General features: G+C 40.8%; 1 protein-coding gene across 4 annotated transcripts in view; it reads left to right on the top strand.

Moving 5' to 3' along the window:
* LOC143880224 (TLC ATP/ADP transporter) overlaps positions 1 to 21,610 on the top strand; it is a 112,325-nt gene that overhangs the window by 65,440 nt on the left and 25,275 nt on the right. For all 4 annotated transcript variants that reach the window (XM_077383042.1, XM_077383044.1, XM_077383043.1 and 1 more), the window contains one exon: positions 6,047 to 6,178. In XM_077383042.1, coding sequence (XP_077239157.1) covers positions 6,047 to 6,178 — 132 coding nt within the window. The remainder of the gene's footprint in view (positions 1 to 6,046; positions 6,179 to 21,610) is intronic.

Genomic DNA, 21,610 nt, shown 5'->3' with positions numbered 1-21,610 from the left:
TAAAAAAAACTTAAACGTGTCAGGTGCGTCGGGTGCGCACCCCTAACGCACCCGACATGCACCCGAATCACAAAAGTTTCTTTTTTTTTTAATTTTCTAGGGTGCGTACCCGGGACGTACCCGAGCGTACCTGCACCCCATACGTGTGGGGTACGGGTACGGGACCCCCGAGAGAGTACCCGTGCTTCATAGCTCTTTGGTTATGAGAGTGGCTTGTAGTGTTTCCTTAATCCTTAACTTTACCTATACCTTTACATTATGCATATGAAAATCAACACTAGAAGTTAAAACTTCACGTCTACGAAGTTGACTTAAGATCTAGACATAAAAATATACTTTGAAGGACACTATTCTTTCTCTACTAGCCTTAGAAGAGAAATTGGTAGTCCTATGTATTGACAGTGGTTGCAATGCTTCACTTGATTGTTAAGGATGGACTGGGACTAGGCTTGATGGCAGTAACTTAATATGCCGCCTTGATGGCGGTAACTTTATGCCATGTTGTCATCATAAAGACAATATGGATTATGAGGAATAAGATCTTTCTCCACAATACACTCAGTGTCTGAATTGATTTGTTCCACCAAGATCAAACTATTCTTTTCCGTTCTTTTTTTAATTGGTTCCCGTAACTTTGTGGCCCACATGGTATAAACTAGTGCATTTGGCCTTTTTTATCTACCTAGTTCTTAATTTTTTGCACTTATCATTGGCATAAATTGTTAGTTCATTGAAATGAATGACAATTTTATACTTCAACTTGAATACCTAACTAAGATGCCTGAAAAAATTAAAGACCACATAAATGTAATCCGATTCCTTCGCTGCCCAAACGTAAACTGTGTTTTATCTTGATGCGAGATGTGGATGTTTATCCCTCAAATGCCTTTGGAAATAGTGACCGGGGGTACAGTCAGTGATTATTATCAACTTGTGGGGTTGATGATATCCAAGATAATAGTATGAAAAGAAGTTTGAGTACTTGATGAAATATGTTCTGGTTTGATAATGTGGGTAACCTTTTTTTCCCATGCCATCAGATGCACCTCTACTACTCTTGCAGCTTTTATAGAACCTAGTGCTGTAAATGATATATTATTCACAAGTAAAATTTTCAAAACTGGAAGGGGGGCGTAGATGATAGTTTCGAACTTTCTCATATCCTGACTTTGTTTTGTAATGCTTATGAGATTCTCTAAGAAAACTTATCTTTTAACTTCCCTTTCTCTTTAAATTTCGGCCGAATTCCGAAATTTTCCGAAATATTTCGGTTTCGGCCATATCCTGACTTTGTTTTGTAATGCTTATGAAATTCTCTAAGAAAACTTATCTTTTAACTTCCCTTTCTCTTTAAATTTCGGCCGAAATCCGAAATTTTCCGAAATATTTCGGTTTCGGCCAAGACCGAAAAGAAATTCACGATGAATCATATTTTACAGGATTTCGCTGAAATTCCGAAATTTCGGTGAAATTTGAGTTTCACCCTTATTTACAAGATGTCCACCAAAATTTTAAAGATGTCCACTGAAATTTAAAGATTTCCACTATAATTTCTACCAAAATTGCCGAAATTTCCACCGAAACCGAAATATTTCAGTTTCGGTGGTGGCCACCGACACCGAAACCAAAATTAAAACCTTGTCTCCAATATGTTGTCTGTGATTGCTTAAGCATATTTCACCTTATCAGCTCCGCTCTTCCTGTCAAGTATCTGGGTTTTCTTATGTTTCCATGGTCTGCATCTTGTAGAAGATCTCATGTGTTGATTGGAAGACATAGGTGGTTAACACCTGTTTCATTAGTATAGCAGTCTTCCATTAAGCACCCGTGGAAACCCTATAACCAAGAAACTGGCAGATTTACTCAGGATAGGACTTGGTGACCATATGTACATAAATGATCCCCGTCACTTCCGGAAACCTGACTGATATTCTAAATGTTTATAATAAGAGCTTATTTCCTCCTGAGGTAAGAAATATGAAATCCTAGCAACACGATTGTGAAATGACCAATTACTCCAAAAGCTTAAGCTGTTGGAGATGGCGTTATTTGATCTTTTTTATGCTTTAACACTCCTCACGTGTGGCTCCTCTTTTAGGGTTGGCCTACATGTGGCACATGTGGCCCCTCTTTTGGGTTAGCCCTTACATGTGGATTTTTTTATACTAGGGAGGTTTGGACTCGGGACCTTTTGCTCTGATACGATGTGAAACAACCGGTTACTCCAAATGCTTAAGCTGTTGTAGATGGCGTTATTTAATATTTTTTATGTTTTAACAGCGATGAAATTTTAAAAACAGTAACCTTCTTACTCATTTTGTTCTCTATATGGTGCTTTTGAAGACTAGAGTTCCTCCACAACCCTATTACTATTTTTTCATAATCCATCTATTAGGACTAAAACCATTGTAGAATCCCAAAAGATGGTTCCAATTCGCGATATCCGAGGTGCATTCCTTGCGTATCTATGCATCAAAGAATAAACTTCAAATAGTGGGTTCTGAAAAAATTGCAATACTCTAGTCTGATTAGAAGAATGAAGTCAATCATCTCTACATCAATTTGTTTACTCGACCCATTCTTGTGGAGCTGACTGGCAATCTGCTTCCATTTAGCAACTGCCTAGTGAGGGGAGAGGGATGAAAACTTGGACACTTGAGATTTATGACATATCCTCTTATAGATATCATCCAACAGGATAAGAGGTAGTCAGGGACGTCTTGAAAAATGCTCTTGAAAAATGACTATCAAGGACGTCTTCAGAAGTCGCCGGAATATCCCTCCAGGAGGTTCTGTTTTTCAACAATCGTTGGATTTTCTCTATGTGTGGTTCAAACCTTGAGCGACTATCAGAGCCTTTTCTGTCATGTTTAGATGGAGGCTATTCTACTATGGAAGTCTTTGAATCCCGTGGGATTTTTAACCTATGCTGCAGAAGATCCCTTTTTTCACTTGGGCAAGAAGCCAATGCAGAAAGATCTCACTGGCCTTAATGGCCCCCATCGCGCTCGCAAGTGGGTTCTTTGGGAAGTTTGGAAGATTGGGATACCAGGGGAAGAAGGTTGGAGTTTGGAGCTAGGAAGGCTCCTAGTCGCAGAGTAGTGGAATCAAATCGAAGGCCATTATCGAATGGGAGTGATTGCCTTTGCTTAAAATGCAAACACATGAATTTTGGCTCTCGTACCATTTGCAGGAAATGCTTGAAACCTCGAATTAGAGAGCACCTAACTTAGTTTGGAGACCTAAAGAGATCCAAGTCGCCAGTCTTGATGACGATCGATGTTTGGACGTTCCAGGTTCAGTAGTGGAAGATAGAAAAAGAAATTTTAAAAGCTGTCTTATTGGAACTTTAAAATCTGGATCTTAGCTTTTAGAAGATGTTTGGGCTTGGTCTAAACATTTCTGGGACCTTCAAGAGTTGGATAAACCCTTTGCTATTAGCACAGTGGATATTCTATTTCATTTCGACTCTGAGGTTCAGGCTACCTCTATTCTCCGACGTGGAGGTGAGGGTTTTGGGGGATATCTCTCTTCCCTCCAGCCCTGGTTCCCTGCTTACAATACAGGCGCTAGAACATTTTGGCTGAGGTTTTATGATATTCCACTCCATGCATGGCCTGCTACCACGGTGGAGATTCTTGGTTCACATCTGGATTAGGTCCTCGAAACCCAACTTTTTGGGAATCATTCTCACTGTTTGGCTTTTGCCTCTGCCTTGGTTATATCCCCTTTGTGTAAATCCATCCCTCAATCCATTAATTTAAGGGTAGATTCTACCATTTATTCAGTGGGAGTTAAGGTGATGTCTGAGGATAGTATAAATTCTCTGGCAATGTCGGTGGTGGGAGATGCCAATAGTAAAGACAATTTGCCACTTTTTGAGGGATCCGATCAGATTCCCATTGATAAAGGCTCACCGGTGGCGGTCTATCCATCGGAAAAGGTGGCAGAGGCTACTGGGAGTTGATCGGAGCCGGTGGTGGTCTCCATTTCAAATTTTGAATTTCCCACCTACCCGCCTGTCCCCTCTGAGATCATCCCTGTCTCGTTAGAAAGTAGGGAGGCTAGGTTGAGGGGGCCTGTGAGTCTGCCAAATGTAAGGAAATCAGTAGCTCCACGTGGCACAAAAGGGAAGGCGAGTAGAAAGATGTCGTAGACTCTTTTAGCCTAAAGTCGGCAAAGGAGCTGAAGGCGTTAAAATTAAAGAATAGGTTTCTCAAGGATGGAAAAAGTGTCGATGCGAAAGGTACACGCTTGGGTAAAGGAAAATTCAGGAGAGTCCTTCGGAAGGATGCTCGTATCTTAGCTACACGTGGTGGGTTGTCAGTACTTAATAAAAAGATTAAGTGTCTGTATCGAAAAAAGGAAGTTAGAAAGAAAGATCATCATCCGAAAATCAGCATTACCTTCAAAATTTGCAAAAATCGCCTAGTTCAAGTATGTCTGGCAATGATCGATATGAGGACACAGGCAATGTAGTCAAGGGTTAATTACCCTGGTGGATGGAGACCTGGATCTCCTAAAAAACCTTAAATATAATGAAAAGCCAGCAAGGAAGGAATCGCCTACACCTGGTGAGGTGTTACTCTCTCCTCTTAAGAAACAATGGATGAAGGAAAGGGCAGCAAGTGGTCGAAACTCGGGATCGTCTCCTTCACAGACCACCTTGAATAGCGAGGAAGAACTTCACACGCCCCTTCGTAATTTGCCCATTTTCAACAAGATTTTGGAAATGGAAACGCGAACCCGAAGGCGTCTGTGGGAGGAGGAGAAGCAAATGACGATCTCAAGTTTGGAAATTAGGCGTGAGGGCCTGGGCGCTGTCCCGGATCAAGGGCAAGGGTCCCCAGTGGTGGAAGAGGGTCGGCGATTAATGCAGTTTAGTGAATCCAGTAGAAATGGTAAAGGAAAGAGTGTCTAGTTACCCCCGATTCCCGACGAACCTGGGCTCCCAGAACTGGAGGGTTTTAATGATTTCTTAGCAACGGGAGATGTTTTTGGGATCTCTTGAGAATCTAGGCAGGACCAGAGAAATGTTCCTTGCAGTGCAATCTAGAGTGGCAGAGGAAAAAATAGGGAGAGACAAGGTGGCTGAAACAGAACCTGAATTGTGAGAGTAAGAGAACTTATCTCGAGAAGTTGCTATGATTGGCTGTTCCAGGGAGCTTGCATTGTCTACTAAAGATCTTATGTAAGGGGAATCTGTTAATTGTGGATCTGTTTACCCAATTTTTGGTGGAACACTATTTAGTCATGAAGATTATGTTTCATATAAGTAATAGAACCTGGGAGGGAAGAGGAAGGTCGCAGGAAGCCGGGAACTTAGTTTGGGGGTGGTGGAATTTGTTATCTCAGTATCAGTCCTATAGGTTGTGGGTAAGGTAACTTGCTGTAATGAATGTGTTGCAGGAGTCAATCTCTGCGGTAGGTAATTCTAAATCATAGATGTGTTGGAAAAAGATTTAGTTCCTCCATAGCTTGAGAGACTATGTTCTTTCGCCAGCCGAGGCTTTTTGGGCTGGGAGTCTTTCTTACTGTTTTAGTTAAGAAAGGAATAGACAACGGAATAGATGAAAGATTTATGTGCAGATTAGAATCAGGTGTAGTTCAAGAATCATGCGTAGTACAATTCAGGAAAGGAATAGTTGGTTTTTATTTTTTTTGCTACTTTTATATTGGTTTCGGGTATGCCCTTGCCAATTCAACCAAATATTTTGTACTGCAGGATGGGACTCCTGGTCCCGAATGCTTTCTGAATATTAATGAGATTTGTCATCTTTCAAAAAAAAAAATTAAACATAGTCAAAAGAATCCACTTGTTTGAGCTACGAGAGATATTTCTTGTAACCTTATAATAGTATTTTGTTAGCCTAAACTCGATGGTATACGGAATCCATGTGATGGGTTTTAATATGGTCCTAACTTCATGGTGGGGCCATGTCACATTTATATCACTGGCCTAGGTGAGAAAGAGATTCCACCCTACATTTACTGTACTGGTTATCTATTTAGTCTATTGTTTATTTTTCAATCCAACCTTTTACAGGGACGCATTCTTACGGTTGCTGGGGTTACTGCAGCTATCTGTTCAGCTCCATTTGTTGCCTTTTCAAATATGGTTGTTCTTGCTCTATGGCCGACGTGGATCATGGTGGCCATCTCTGAGACTCTACGAAAGGTTCGTGTTTTGGACATTATTTTCATCCGGGTTGAAGGTTGTTTCAATTTCGGCTGTTTTTATTCTCTTTTGTTAGCTTGAAAGTGATATCTTAGGATGCGGGTACATTTTTTGTTTGTCTATTAAAACTTTACATTTCCGTGACAAGTACTTTTCTTGCCATTCTCATGCCAACACCTGGAGACTTTTTGATGATAAAATGCTTTAGCTCGTAAAAGATGACCCATTTTAAATATTTTCTGCCAATTGTTTTGGATATAAGCTCTTATCATTACATTTTGTAGAGCACTGAAAGTTAGATACTGTATCGCAATTGGAGGGTTTAATTCTTTTGGATTGATTGCAAACTGTTTAGGTCTTATCCAGCCCTTTGTCTGCAAAACCTTTGGTCTAACAGAGTCCTTGTTTCAAATACTCGAAACAAAAATGGAGTTTACTATGCATTCCAAATAAATCTGAGCTGCACAGTGGCGAGATTCTAAGGCTTTCGCTTAACATGATACAGAACCCTTGGGAATAGTTGATCAAGAGCTTATCTCCATTCGAATCTTATATTTTCTCCAAGATGTCCAGGTACCTCTTTTCTTTCTACGCTTTTGTCTTGATCTCATCTTCATTTTCTGGTTCTTTCTCTTTTCAAACCCTAGCTTCCACAATGTCTTATCTGAATTTTTCTTCAAAGTTCACCCTATTCTTCACCAATGACCCCAATCATCCATTACTTTCTCTGACCAAAATTATCTTTTTTTTTATTTGATCTTTCTTCCATTCCATAATTTTCACTCGTCTTTGCTAACTTGCACCTTGACTTAAGTTTGGTGCATGTCAGAAACTTAATATTTAGGTTTCTTTCATTCTTTCTTTTTTATAAACAATACCGAAATTATGATAGAAAAAGAAATTAGAAACACAAACTGACAAGATGGAAATTACAAATACAAAATAAGAGAGAAGTTCAAAAGTCAAGGAACCATGACACAGTTCCTTTCATTAAATTCAAGGTTCTAACGATGTACATCAGCAGCAAGTTTGTAGTCTATATTGGTGAGGGACATACATCTTAGGGGGTAGAGGGATAGGTCAATGGGTTGGTGAGGGCTGATCGCCTGATCCATGAACACTCTCTAAGGGACTCTTACCAAAAGACCAATTAACCAAACTATTGTATGCAAACTCAACAGTAGGCAATAGCAAATCCCATGTACCTGGACGGCTGCCTACCAAACACTTCAACAAGTCACCTAGACTTTGATTAACGACCTCAATTTGACCATCGATCCAAGGATGAAACGCCAAGGGAAACTTCAGTTGGGTTCCAAAGAGTTTCCACAGTGTCTTCCAAAAATAACTTACAAATTTAACATTCAAGTCTAACAAAATGGAAGTGGGTAACCTAACTCTGATACCACTTGTTGCTGAAGGGGAGAGAAGTGGAAATAGGAAGAAGAGAGAATAGGAGGTAGGAGGGAGCTCATAAGAGGAGAAGAAACTTGCAAGCTAATTGCTTATTCCAAAAACTGACTTCCAATACATTAGGCCTCCATATATATAGGCAACCCTAAATTGAAAGGTAATAAATAAAATAAAATCTCTAAAGAGCAATTATGCCACTTATTGGGCCGGCCCTCCACTTATGATGTGATCCTGCCATTGGATCATCCTTTTCTTTTCTTGAACTAGTTTATTTTACTTTTATTGGGGATTATTGGACTTATTTTATGTTTATTTGATATGCCTACATATGGGGAATGCCCACATCATCTAGGGCCCACCTTTGCACACACCACTCTACCCTTATTTCTTTTGTTTAGCTTGTTTTCCCTATTATGCCCTTATGTTATTTATTTTTCTTCTTTATGTTTAGGGGCACTGAAGTCTTTTCCACTTCACTCAAGTATGCTAGCAAAGTGCCCACTAAGACAGGAAGTATAAAGAGAACAAGTGGGGAGGACGAACCCTAGTTTTTGATAAAAATTGTGAAGAACAGAGGACAAGAGAAGGAGCTGCACGTCTCCCTACCTCCATGCCTTAGGCGTCCCCCCCCCCCCCCCCCTCCCCTCCTCTCTGCTACCTCGAGGTTGATCCCTCTTCTCTACCTCATCTTCTCTACCTCTCCCTCTCTCATCTCTCTCTCTCTCTCTCTCTCTCTCTCTCTCTCTCTCTCTCTCTCATCCCCGTCTCTCTCTACTTCACCCTCTTCTCATACCTCTCTCTATCCCTCTCTCGTTCCCTCTCTCTCTCTCTCTCTTCGACCTCCTTGCGCCCTTTCTTCTCTCTCTCTCTCTCTTCGACCTCCTTGCCCCCTTTCTTCTCTCTCTCTCTCTCTCTCTCTCCCCTCTGTCTTCTCGCAAACTCTCTCTCCTCCTCTTTTCCTTGCCACCCCTCTCTGTCCCTTTCTCTTCTCTCGCACCCTCTCTTCTTTTCTCATCTCTCACACCCTCTCTCTATTTCGTACCCCATTCTCTCACGTCTCCTCTCTAACTCCTCCATCTTCTCTTCTCTCATCTTATTCCTCTTCTCTATTCCTTGGCTTCTTGTTACAACTCAAATACCTTGTTTCGCAAGGGGCTGCTGCTGCCCGGTTATTTGGACCACACCCACGAGCTTCTCTGCCACTTTCTTGGACCTTTGCTAGCACGGATTTGAGGTGGAAAGGCTGCTGCATTTATTGGGTGAGATTTTTCCATTTTTTCAGCCCTTTTCTTGAGTTTTTGCCTTTCGAAATCCTTCGGAACCTTACCAATAAATTTACCCTAGCCTATTTTAGTGATTTTATCACCTTACTACGTAATTTTGGGCCATAGATCATTATTTTATTGCACGGACAGCAGTTAAAAATGAATAAATTCCAATATTTCAGCCTCACATTCTCATATCCTTTTGTGTTAATTGAATTGTCATATGCAATACTGTTTTATATAGCATCTTTTCTCATTGATGTTCTATCTTTAAGGCTATCATGAATTGGATTCTTTGCTGAAATTAATCAACTTTTGCTGTTTATTTAATGTGGGTTTGGATATGGCCATACGGATGTGAAAGTTTGGTTCCATAGAGCTCCTAGATTCCTGGTAGTTATTCGCGAGCCTCTGGGTTTGCACCAACTTATCAAGCCCAAGTTTGCAATCGTGCGTAGAGTAAGTCTGAAACAGGCGCTTAAGATCCCCGTAAGGGGGTGATGGAGTGTTTATGTTTTGAAATCGGCAAGAAGACTACAATGACAATGAGAACCATGAAAGCACGCACAATAAGGTTAGGACTGTTGCCATCAGGAAAAAAATAGAAGGAAAAGAAGGAAGGACGGACTAGAACTAGAAATCAATTTTGGGAAACAAAACAAGAGAGAAGTTCAAAAGTCAAGGATACGTTATTTAGAATGTATTCTTTCCTTTTGCTATTGTGCACCTCACGTTAAGGCTCATATTAGCACCTGACTTAGGTGAAATCTCGATATAGAAAAGGACCCATCCTTATACCCTAAGTCAAGGTGCAAGTTATTTTTTTTGAAAGGTTAGTCCAGGAGCAAGTTAGCACCTCAGTAGTTGGTGCAAGTCAGTCTCCTCTCAACTCCCACTCTTTTCTTAGAAAAGAAACCAAAACCCAACCCCTCCTTATGCAATCTAGGGTTTTCCAAGCCCTACATAAATCCTTGTCATTTTTCCTTTACCACTTCCTTTGATTCGAATTTCCTCTATCTTCTGATTTTTTTCTTCTCTAGTTCTTCCATCTTTCTACATCCCTGCTTGTTATTCTAATTTTAGGTGTCTAACTTGATCATATTATCATGTTGTTTGGAGATTTTGAGGAAGTCATGACCAAGTCGCGAGATCTTTGGGTAGGGATATCTTGTCCATGGGTAGGTTGGTGATTGTTTTGAAATTAAGATGGGTTAAAAAAAACAAAAATAGCTTGTAAGGGATTCTTTTCATCAAATCAATGAGAGAGTTATCATTACGAACTGCATTTTTTTTTTGGTTGAGGTTTCTTGAACAGGAACTTTCTGCCGTAGAATTTTAGAGTTTGTCCGCTCAAAAATTTCAGCAATGAATAGATAATCTTTCTGCACATTCAGTGATAAGAAAACACTAGTAAACTGGTTAAAATTCTATTTGCCACAATATTGTGAAAAAAATAGCACGTGAACGTGCCCGTATGCTGGGAATTGACATGAAAAAACTGAGAAAAAGTAAACGAAAAGGTGATTGAATCGACAATATTTACAGTTGCACAGCAGGTTGATTCAATAAGTAAACATAGTAGAAGAAATAATGAAAAGAAATCAGAAAAGTACCCAAAGAATCCACCTTAGGGCTCCAGTAATCCACCTAGAAAACATGCAATGAATCCAAATGGCAAAGTAGAGCTAAAAGCTCTATTCTTTATTTCTTAAATTTGTAATTGTAATGTTTACAAGCCAAAGCCCCTTTAAATAAAGTAAAACTAGAAAGAATCATACTAGAACTAAAGTTTTAATCGTATTAGAACTTGGAGTTGTGAATCTCAAGTCTCCTAACTAAAATCAATAACTATTTAAGTAATAAACCCATGAAAACTATACCCCATTTTGTATAATTCGTAATGCATCCGTAGGTCCTATTTAAAGCACCCTTAAACTTAAGTGGCTTAAGTGGTTTAGATAGAAAAAGACTCTATTGTCCCTATTGAGTTAAAGTAACATAAAATCCTTAGTTAAAACCCTATTACTAAAAAACCGACATCTTAACACTAATGTTGGACGCCTCTAGTCTATCTAACTTATTCTTGACTCTATTAAAGGGTGGCCCCCATCAAAATCAGTACAAACATGCAGCAGAATTATTCCCTGAAACTAAACTAAAGGGACATTTTATCTGAGACCAAAAATTAGAGACACGAACTATGATTTAGTCGACACATTGAATTTATTGTTGACATCTGTGTCCAGTCGTGTCCAACACGACACGTGTCCACACGTATTGACACTCCTTTGGACACTTTTAAATGTATTGCTAGAATTGTTCAACTTACTGTTGGTGTGTGGACACATTTTTGTGCCGTCTCAAGTGTGACATTCTATTTTATTCTAGAATATTGTGTTGACCTCTTGTATTTTTAACTCTTCTTTTATTATAAACTCTTCTTTAACTAATATTTGTTGCTATATCCCCTCCACTAAACCTAAAACTCTAAACAAACTCTTATTCCAATACTATATTTATTGTATCATATTGGTCTCCCTTTCTCGCCGTATATTGGAGACGAAAGGGAACTAGATTTAATTGGTGAATACGTTCTTATTTGATCATCTCATTTTTGTTTTAGATTATAGTTGATTAATTCTAAGATTTATTAGTTTGTTAAATGAATACCATATTTATATTGTTACAAATTATGATAGTTTTTATATTAAATGATGGAGATTATAGAGATAAAGAAGAGAGAGAAGAGATACAAGATAGTTTGGTAAGGAAGCGTGAATGAGAGTCAATCAACCGACTCTCCCACATGAGATATGATATATATATATATATATATATATATATATATATATATATATATATATATAGAGAGAGAGGAAACTGTTGGTGAGCTTAAGCTCACCAAACTTATGGTGAGCTAGCTTGCCCAATCACATGGGTCCCACATTTTGGGGAGTGATCCAAACCATTCATTTGCAAGGCCTTATCATAGATAGGGGAGGGGGTGTACCAAAAATCAGCTCCATAGGATCATCCTAACCCCTCCATTTGTGGAGGACAAAAATGGGGCAGATTTGTGTCTGTCCATTTTTGTCCTCCACAAATGGAGGGGTTAGGATGATCCTATGGAGCTGATTTTTGGTACACCCCCCATCTATGTAAGGGACTTTCAAATGAATGGTTTGGATCATCCTAACAGAGTGGGCCCCCATGTGATTGGGCAAGCTAGCTCACCATAAGTTTGGTGAGCTTAAGCTCACCAACAGTTTCCTCATATATATATATGAGAAAACGGTTCCTACACATATGTGTAGATAAGTTATCTACACACTAGCTTAAAATACAGTGGGGGCCACATTATTTGGGTGATCCAAACCATTCATTTTTAAGGCCCTCACATAGATAGGGTGTCCACAAAAAATCAGATCCATAGGATCATCCTAACCATTCGAACTGTGGAGGCAAAAAATAAACTAATTTGTGAAGGTTTAAAGACATCCATTTTACCTCCACAAATCGTAGGGTTGGGATGATCCTATGGATCTGATTTTTTGTAGACACCCTATCTATGTGAGGGCCTTTAAAATGGATGGCTTGGATCACCCAAACAATGTGGGCCTCCACTGTATTTTAAGCTAGTGTGTAGACAACTCTCTACACATATGTGTAGGAACCGTTTTCTCTCTCTCTCTATATATATATATATATATATATATATTATATATATATATATATGTGTGTGTGTCTATGTGTGTGTGTGGTGATATAGGGTAACACAAAATGACTAAACTACCTGTAGACCAATGCAAATCACTCTTAACACTCCCCCTCAAGCTGGAGTGTATATATCATATATTCCCAGCTTCTTACATAACTCACTCTCTCACTCTGTTTAAAGGTTTCGTAAACATATCTGCAACTTGATCATTTGATCTGGTGAACACTGTGCAAATCTCCCCTTTTTGAATCCTGTGACGTATAAAATGGCAGTCCATTTCTCTGTGTTTATTCCTCTCATAGAAGACTGGGTTCTGTGCTATGTCAATGGCAGACTTGTTATCACAGTGAAGTGAAGCAGGAGATGAGTAAGGAAGCCCTATACTCTGCTTCTGCAGTTGATCTTGATACAACATCCTGTTTCTTGCTCTTTCAAGACACCAAATTTTCTCCACCAAAAGTACAGTAACCGGTAGTCGATCTCCTATCTGCAGGAGATCCTGCCCAATCTGCATCTGAATATCCTTCAATTCGAATATGCTTGCCTTTTTTGAAGATCAATCCTTTACTAGGAGCTTTCTTCAGGTATCTCATAATATGAGTGACTGCTGACCAGTGTGATATGTGTGGTGTATTCATAAACTGGCTGGCAACACCAACAACATAGGATATGTCTGGGCGTGTGACAGTGAGATAAATCAACTTCCCAACTAAACATTTGTATCTCCTAGGTTCTCCAGAGTTCTCCCTAATCAGGAGAAAACTTGACGTTGGGATCCATGGGTGTCTCAACCGGCTTTGCACCTAGTAGACCGGTCTCCTCTAGTATATCAAGCACATATTTTTTTTGTGACAGAGACAGCCCTTCATGTGAGTAGGCTACCTCTATCCCTAAGAAATATCCGAGGCAACCAAGGTCTTTGGTGCTGAACTCTTGCTGAAGGAAATCCTTCAGGCTCTATATAGCTGCACTATCACCCCACTAATAATGATGTCATCAACATAGACAACAAGAAAAATCCGACTATCCTTAGATTAAGAGCTGAATAAAGAATGATCCATAGTGCACTGAGTCATCCCAAACCTTACAACCGCTTGACTAAATCTCCCAAACTAGGCACAGGGAGATTGCTTTAGGCCATACAAAGCCTTCGTCAACTTACAGACAACAGTCTTCATCTCCCTTGAGCAACATACCCAGGAGGTTGCTCAATTTAAACCTTCTGCGGATTAGCATGCAGGAATGCATTTTTGACATCTAACTGAAAGAGCGGCCACGACATATTAATAGCAAGCAAGGTTTTAAATTTCGGTTTCGGTGACGGTTTCGGCCACCACCGAAACCGAAACGTGACGTTTCGGTTTCGGACCGAAATTTTGGCCGAAATCATATAAAAATATGATTATGATTCCATTTTTTTTTTAATTCCGACAGAAATGTCTAAAATTTCGGTGTCAATTTCTGCTATTTTGGTGGAAATTTCATAAATTTCGGTGGAAATTATAACATTTCGACATTCATTTTTAAAATTTCGGAGGAAATTTTGTAAAAAAAAGTCCAAAAATGATTTCAAAAATCTTGTAAAGAAACGACTTCATGTGAATCGTTTCGGTTTGTGCCAAAACCGAAATATTTCGGACAAAACGAAACGTTTCGGCCGAAATTTAAAACCATGACAACAAGTGAGAACGTATCTGTATAATAAATTCCATATTTTTGTGTGTATCCTTTTGCCACCAGTCTTGCCTTCAGTCTCTCCACCGTACCATCTGGTAAATATTTCACTGTGAACACCCACTCACAACCTACCGCCTGTGCCCCATGAGGAAGGGAAACCAACTGCCATTTATGATTAATCTGCAAAGCACCCATCTCAGCATCAATCGCTGCTTTCCAACCAGGATGTGCTAAAGCCTCTGCAAGTGAACGAGGTATAGAGACAGAGGAAACAGATGACAAAAAGGAGGTAAAAGTAGATGACATTCGAGCATAAGAAACCACGTCAGAAATAGAGTGTTGTGTCGAACGAGAATGCATACGAGATGACACATGAGCATCATCAGGCACAGTACAGTCGATGGAACAATTACCTCAGTAGCAATGGGTGGATCAGCAGGCAGTGGAGGAGGTGGCTCACATGATGGGCCGTCAGCACACTTGGCTAATGCAGCCTGTCAAGGACGACTGGAATAAGTTTTCACTTCAGGCGACAAAGAGGGTACAGGAGGAACAAGAGCAGGTAGCGAAAGTGGAAGTTCAGGTAAGGGTTGTGTAGAGGGCTCTGTAAAGTATGGTGTGTCCTTGAAAAAAGTGACATCAGCAGCGACATAAACACGACAAAGTTGAGGACTATAGCACCTGCAGCCTTTCTGAGTGCGAGAATAGCCTAGAAAGATGCTCTTGATGGCACGTGGAGCAAGCTTATCGAGGCCAGGTGCTAGATTATGACCAAAACATGTACAACCAAACACTTTAGGAACTAAAGGAAAGGGATTCCCCGATGGATATAAGATGGAAAATGGAGACCTATTTTGGAGGACAGAGGAGGGTAGACGGTTCACTAGAAAACATGAAGTACAACGTCATTCCAATAAGTCTTTGAAACATGCGTCTGGAATAAGAGAGTGTGTCATATCAACCAAATATCTAAGCTTCCTCTCAGCAACACCATTTTGTTGAGAAGTATGGGCACATGATGATTGATGTAAATTCCATGACTAGAGAGAAACTGCTGAAATCCACTAGAGGTAGAAAAATACTCATGGACAATATTTGTGCGCAAGCATTTTATGGAACAAGAGTATTTTGTAGAGATCTCGAGATAAAATGAACAAAACACATCAAAAACTTATGAACGATCTTTTATTACATATAACCAAGTCATTCGTGAATAATCGTCCACAAATACAATAAAATAACGATGTCCAAATAATGAAGGAGTTCTACAAGGACCCCAAATGTCCGAATGAGCAAGCTTAAATGGACTAGACACCCGACTGACAGACCTAGACGGAAAGGAAACACGATGGTGTTTTCCATACTGACACGACTCACACTGAAAAGAACTAATAGGGCGAGACACAACTATGGAATACTGAAAGCGATCTGCTGGAAAGTGACCAAGGCGACAATGCCACATGAATGAATCAAATGAAGCGCTCAATGCCGAGAATGAAGATGCACTGTCAAAATAGTAGAGGCCTATGAAGCACGGGTGCGGGGTGTGGGTGCGACACGACACGGGTACGCGGGTACGTGATTTTCCAAAAAACTTGGGTGCGGATGCGTTCGGGTGCGTTGAATATAATAATATTTTTTATTAAAATTTTTTTTAAAAAAAAGGAAAGCAATCAAATAACAATAACATCACCATTCACCAAAATGGAAAATTCTAATATTACTCTTCATTTCATACGTGATTAAGTTCATCATTAAAACACCAAAATAACATAAAGCATCAATGCATCATCAATCCTAGAAGTCAGTCGCTTCAGGCTTCAGCTCCAATATCGACAACATCGTCCTCTACGTCGTCGGTAAAAACAATGGACTCCAACTCCGGCTCATCCATAGAAAGACTAGCAACTTCAAGTACCCCTACATCCTCGAAGGAATCAAATGTATCTCCACCTATGTCCCACATCTTTGTCTCTCCTTGCTTATATTGTGGAGTTTGTCTTGAGAGAAGCTGAAGATTGCTATGAACGAAAACCAAATCTTCAGCTCGTTGTGGAGTCATCTTGTTCCTCTTGAGAGAATGCACAAAAGAGTAAGTGCTCCAATTCCTCTCGGCACAAGATGACGATGAAGGTTGCATAAGAATCTTCAAAGCTATGCTTTGAAGCATAGGGGCACATGTACCATGGATGGCCCACCACTCATGAGGCTTGATAGTGAACCGTTCATTGATGGAATCAACATCATTGAATAATCCGGACTTCATGGAAAATTGCGCGAACTCCACATTAGCTCTTGTGCGGTTCGAGGAATTGGTGAAGTACCTCTTGAAGCACTTCATCCTCTCAGTATAAATTTCGGCATCCTTATGTGGAGGCACCTGAATTGAATCTTCACTAAGCCATTGCTCACTATAATACCTTTAAGAAAGAAAAAACTAATTTAGTTTCAAATTTCAAGTCAAAAGTTAGAACTTAGAAATAAACATAACTAACTAATAATCCAAATAAATTTAAAGTCACCTAACCTTGGATTCAATGAATGAGCCAAGCAATGAAGTGGAGTGTTGCTCTTGTTCCAACGAGCAACAAGAATCTCGTGCACCACGTCAAAAAATTTGGACTCCTCTTCTTTCCTCTTTCCTTCCTTCCTATATATTGCCGCCCTTACTTTCTCTATCATGGTATCCCACAAATCATAAACCAAGTGAAGGCAAGGCATATCCGTGTCACAGTCTCTAAGCATGTCATAGATGGGGGATGTAAATGCGAGTATGTAGTCGATAGAATCCCACCATACATCATCTAACACCTTCTCTTTTACAAACCTCGATTTTCCCATGTCATCCTCCCTATAATAAGTCCATTTGTCGCTAATAACCATTGCTTGAAGACCTTGCTTTAAGAGTTTCAATCTCTTAAGCATAACAATAACACTCGCAAATCGAGTCTCCGCCACGGCAAGCAACTTCAAAGTGTTGAACTCGTTGAATATGGCTAGTCTCATGGAATGATTCATTATGAAATTCTTAGTGATGCTAGCATCTCCCGAAACATCCGTTATCCAACTGCATTCGTCATATGTAACTTGATTTGCTTCCACATTCTTCGCCGCACATATGTTCTTCAAAGCAAGGTTAAGGGTGTGCACCACACATGGGGTCCAAAAGATGGAAGGAAACTGTGCCTCAATAAGTTGCCCGGCCGCCTTGCAATTTGCGGCGTTGTCGGTAATTACTTGGACAATATTTTCATGCCCAACTTCCATACCTCCTTCAACAAGTTGGCAATGAAATGTTTGTCCTTTGTCTCCCCCGAACAATCTACCGCCTTGAGAAACATAGGCCTACCTTCGGTTACCGCCATAAAGTTAATGAGAGGCCGCCTTTGTGAGTCACTCCATCCATCACTAACAATGCTCACCCCTTTATCCTTCCATGTCTCTCTAAGGGGTTGCAACAACCTATCAACATTTGCCCTCTCTTTTTGTAGTAGAGTCGTTCTTAGCAAGTTGTACCCCGGAGGCAAATAACCGGAAATTGGATTGTTGGCCGCACAAGAGTATGAACTCGCATAGTGTGGGTTCCTTACTAGGTGAAATGGCAAGCAACCGGAGTAAAACATCCGAGCAATCTCGCCATGTACTTGATCGCGGGCCGCCATGTTAAATGCCTTTTCAATAGCACTCACACTTCCACTTGGACCACTTGTCTTCCTCCTCTTTAGATCAAAACTTGGAGGGACAAACATACTACTTGGGCAACTCAATGATCCACTACTTGATGATGGCGGCAATGGCACTCTCTTGGGAGCATTTTGCTTCATAGCCTCCTTGCATTCTTCCTCCAACCTTTGCATTCCGAGTAGGTCATTTGCTTTCACCTTAGGACACGCTCTGATTCCTTGTCCTGATATCTTCAACAAGTGCGCTCTAACCCTTGTGTAGGAGCTATTCCAACTCTTATGACAAAAATTACATTCCCATCTCACATTCTCTCCACCCTTAGGATCTTTATCAAATCTAGTGGCATACCTCCATAAGGGCTTCGAGAGGTCTTCATTAGTAGAAGTAGAAGGTGGTGCATTTGTGACTTGGGTGGCGCTACTAGCCCCGGATGAAGACATTCTATTAAAAGAACAAACACAAATTTAGTTTTGGGATTCAAAATTAAACATAATTTTTTACTCCTAAAATCAGTTTTGGGCTCCCAATTGATTGTCACAATCTTAAATTAACATGGCCCTAAAGGGTTAAGGCCTTTAAATGAGCCCAAAACGGATTTTGGGGGTCAAAATTAAACATAATTTTTTACTCCTAAAATCAGTTTTGGGCTCCCAATCGATTGTCACAATCTTAAATTAACATGGCCCTAAAGGGTAAAGGCTAAATCCCTAACGACCTAACCCCTCTAATTGAGCCCAAAACGGATTTTGGAGGTCAAAATTAAACATAATTTTTGACTCCTAAAATCAGTTTTGGGCTCCCAATCGATTGTCATAATCTTAAATTAACATGCCCTAAAGGGTAAAGGGCTAAAGGCTAAAGCCCTAATGACCTAACCCCTCTAATTGAGCCCTAAAGGGCTCCCAATTGAATGTCACAATCTCAAATTAACATGGCCTGAAAGCTCGCAATTGGAAATTTGGGATTTAGGGCTTTAGGCCCCAAAGCCCTAAATCCCAAATTCTCAATTGTGACCTCCAAACTGAAAATCAGTTTAGGGCTTCAAAATCACAATCCATTTTAAGATTATGCCAACCGATTGTGAGCTCCAAATTGATTTTTATGTGACTCACAATCGGTTAGGGCTTTAGGCTATTTTTTAGGGCAAATCACAAATAAAATAATGCAAATCGCAAATAAAAATAAAGGAGAGAGAGAAAGAGAGTAGAGATAATAATAATAAAAAAAGAGTAGAGAGAGATACAAAGAGGAGAGAAGTAGAGAGAGAGAGTACCTTTGTAGGGTTAGGTTAGGGCTCCGACGACCGACGGTGGCGGAGGCGGCGGTAGTAGTTGCAGGGAGAGAGAGGAGAAACCGAGAGGGAGAGGAGAAAATGAGAGAAGCCCGGGCGAGAGAGAGTGAGAGAGGAGAGTTGCAGAGAGAGAGAGAGAGAGAGAGAGAGAGAGAGTTGCAGACGAGAGACGAGAGACAAGACAGAGAGGGTGAGGGAGAGAGTGAGTGAGTGAGGGTTTTGGGTTTTAAAACCCTTTTATATATAACTTAAACCCCCTCCAAATTGCTATTGGCACCCTTTTTTTTGTTTTTTTTTTAAAACACTTAAAAACGTGTCGGGTGCGTCGGGGTGCGCACCCCAACCGCACCCGACCGTAAAATTAGAAAAAAAAAAGTTTTTTAATCGGGTGCGCACCCGACACGCACCCGAGATGCACCCGAGCGCACCCGTGTCGGATATGCACCCGATACGGGTACACGGGCCATTTTGAAGCACCCGTGCTTCACAGGTAGAGGCCACCTGCCTCATGGCCCGAGCCAATCCTCCTCCCAGTCGCAAGATCCTGAAAGACACATTAGAATGGAAAAAATATTACAAAACATCATAGATAGCAAGTAATTGGACTAACAGAAAGTAAACTACAAGAAAAACTAGGAACACATAGGGGATGGAAGAAAGAGAAAAATCAGGGCCAAGAGATGTGTCCCCTGTACCATAAATAGGACACATCGTTCCATTTACCAGGGTGATAGAAGTACTTGCAGAATTAGGTGCAAAGCAACTAAGGAGGCTATTGTTACCAGTCATATGATGAGAGGCTCCAAAGTCAATAAGTCGAGAATTTGAACGGCTGAGAGAGCAGGATGGGGTGCTACCTTCCTTAGCAACAGTGGCAGTGACCGGTTTTCCCTGATCCTCTGAGTGCAAAAGTGCCTCATATGCAGTGTGTCAGAAGTAGGCTTCGAAGGCGCCTCAATAGATGTAGAGGGAGTAACTCTAGAAACATGATGAGCAGCACGTGAGGGTCGCATCTCAGGATGTAAATCATAGCAAAAGTCTATGGTATGGCCCTCATAGCCACAATGTGTACAATAACGTGATCCACGGCCACCAAATCCACGACCTCCTCCTGAATCTCTATTGTTAGAATAAGCCTAGCCTAGTATGGGCATTCTTGTCATTGTACTAATTCTCTCATTATATAAATTTTTAGTGAGGGGGAGTCTAACTCTCACTCGCTTTTTCTCATTCTTTAATCTCCTTTAACATGGTATCAGAGCCCTAGGGTTTCTGATCCCTAGGGACAACCATTAGCCATTAGCCTTCACCTGCTCCATCTCCAATCCTAACCCTAGCCCTAATCCTAACTCTATCCATCTTCCCCTCCTCCATCTCCTTCATCTCTACCTCTTACCCTAACTCAACCCCTCAAAATCCTAATCCATACCATCGAAACCCTAGCCCAACCCATCCCGCCACCTCCTCCTCCCCTCCCGCACCTCCTTGTGCATCGAAACCCTAGCCCAACCCATTCCGCCACCTCCTCCTCCCCTCCTGCACCTCTCTGTGCATCTGACCCTGCCTCCCCCACGCCCCTGTGCATCGCCGCCTCCCCCACACCTCCCTTGTAAATCATAACAAACCCCCCCCCCTCTCCTGCACATCGTAGCACACCCCGCCACCTGTCGAGGGTACTTACCCACAATTGAACACTTCCAGACTTGATGGAACTAACTACTTATCCTGGAAAGTAGCGATTGAGACATACCTCCTTGGACGGGGCAAAGTCAGCTTTCTTGATCAGGATCCTCCTCTGCAAAAGGATCCTTCGTATATTCACTGGAAACAGGAGGATGCTTTCAGGCTCTCCTCTGGCAGAGCATGACCCCTGCCATTTCTTCTACTATGATTCTCCTCCCGACTGCAAAGGAGATTTGGGACCACACTGCATTGACATATTCCGGAGTTGAGAATCTCACACGCATTTGTGCCACGTATTCTGAGTGGATGCGTCTACGCCATGGCGACATGTCTCTTGAGGCCCACTATGGCCAGTTTGTCTCTTTCTGTCAGCATCTTGACATTTTCATGCCCCTTACATCTGATGTTAACGTCCTCCGTCGGCAGCGGGAACAGATTCGAGTGGTGTACTCATGGTTTTAAATTTCATTTCGGTCGAAATATTTCGGTTTCGGCACAACCAGAAACGAAATTCACATGAAGTCATTTTCTTACAAGATTTCGCCGAAATGTCGATTGAAATTTCAGTTTTGGACTTTTTTTACAAAATTTCCATTGATGTTATAATTTCCACCGAAATTTATGAAATTTCCACTGAAATAGCCGAAATTTTAACCAAAACCGCCGAAATTGACACCGAAATTTTAGACATTTCAGTCGAA

Source organism: Tasmannia lanceolata, unplaced genomic scaffold (genome assembly GCF_043159265.1).
Source record: "Tasmannia lanceolata isolate RefF3 unplaced genomic scaffold, GAP_Taslan_0.1 ptg000006l, whole genome shotgun sequence".
In the NCBI taxonomy this organism is placed as follows: Eukaryota; Viridiplantae; Streptophyta; class Magnoliopsida; order Canellales; family Winteraceae; genus Tasmannia; species Tasmannia lanceolata.
Note: the sequence above shows the minus strand (reverse complement) of the source record. Positions and strands in the feature narration are given on the sequence as shown.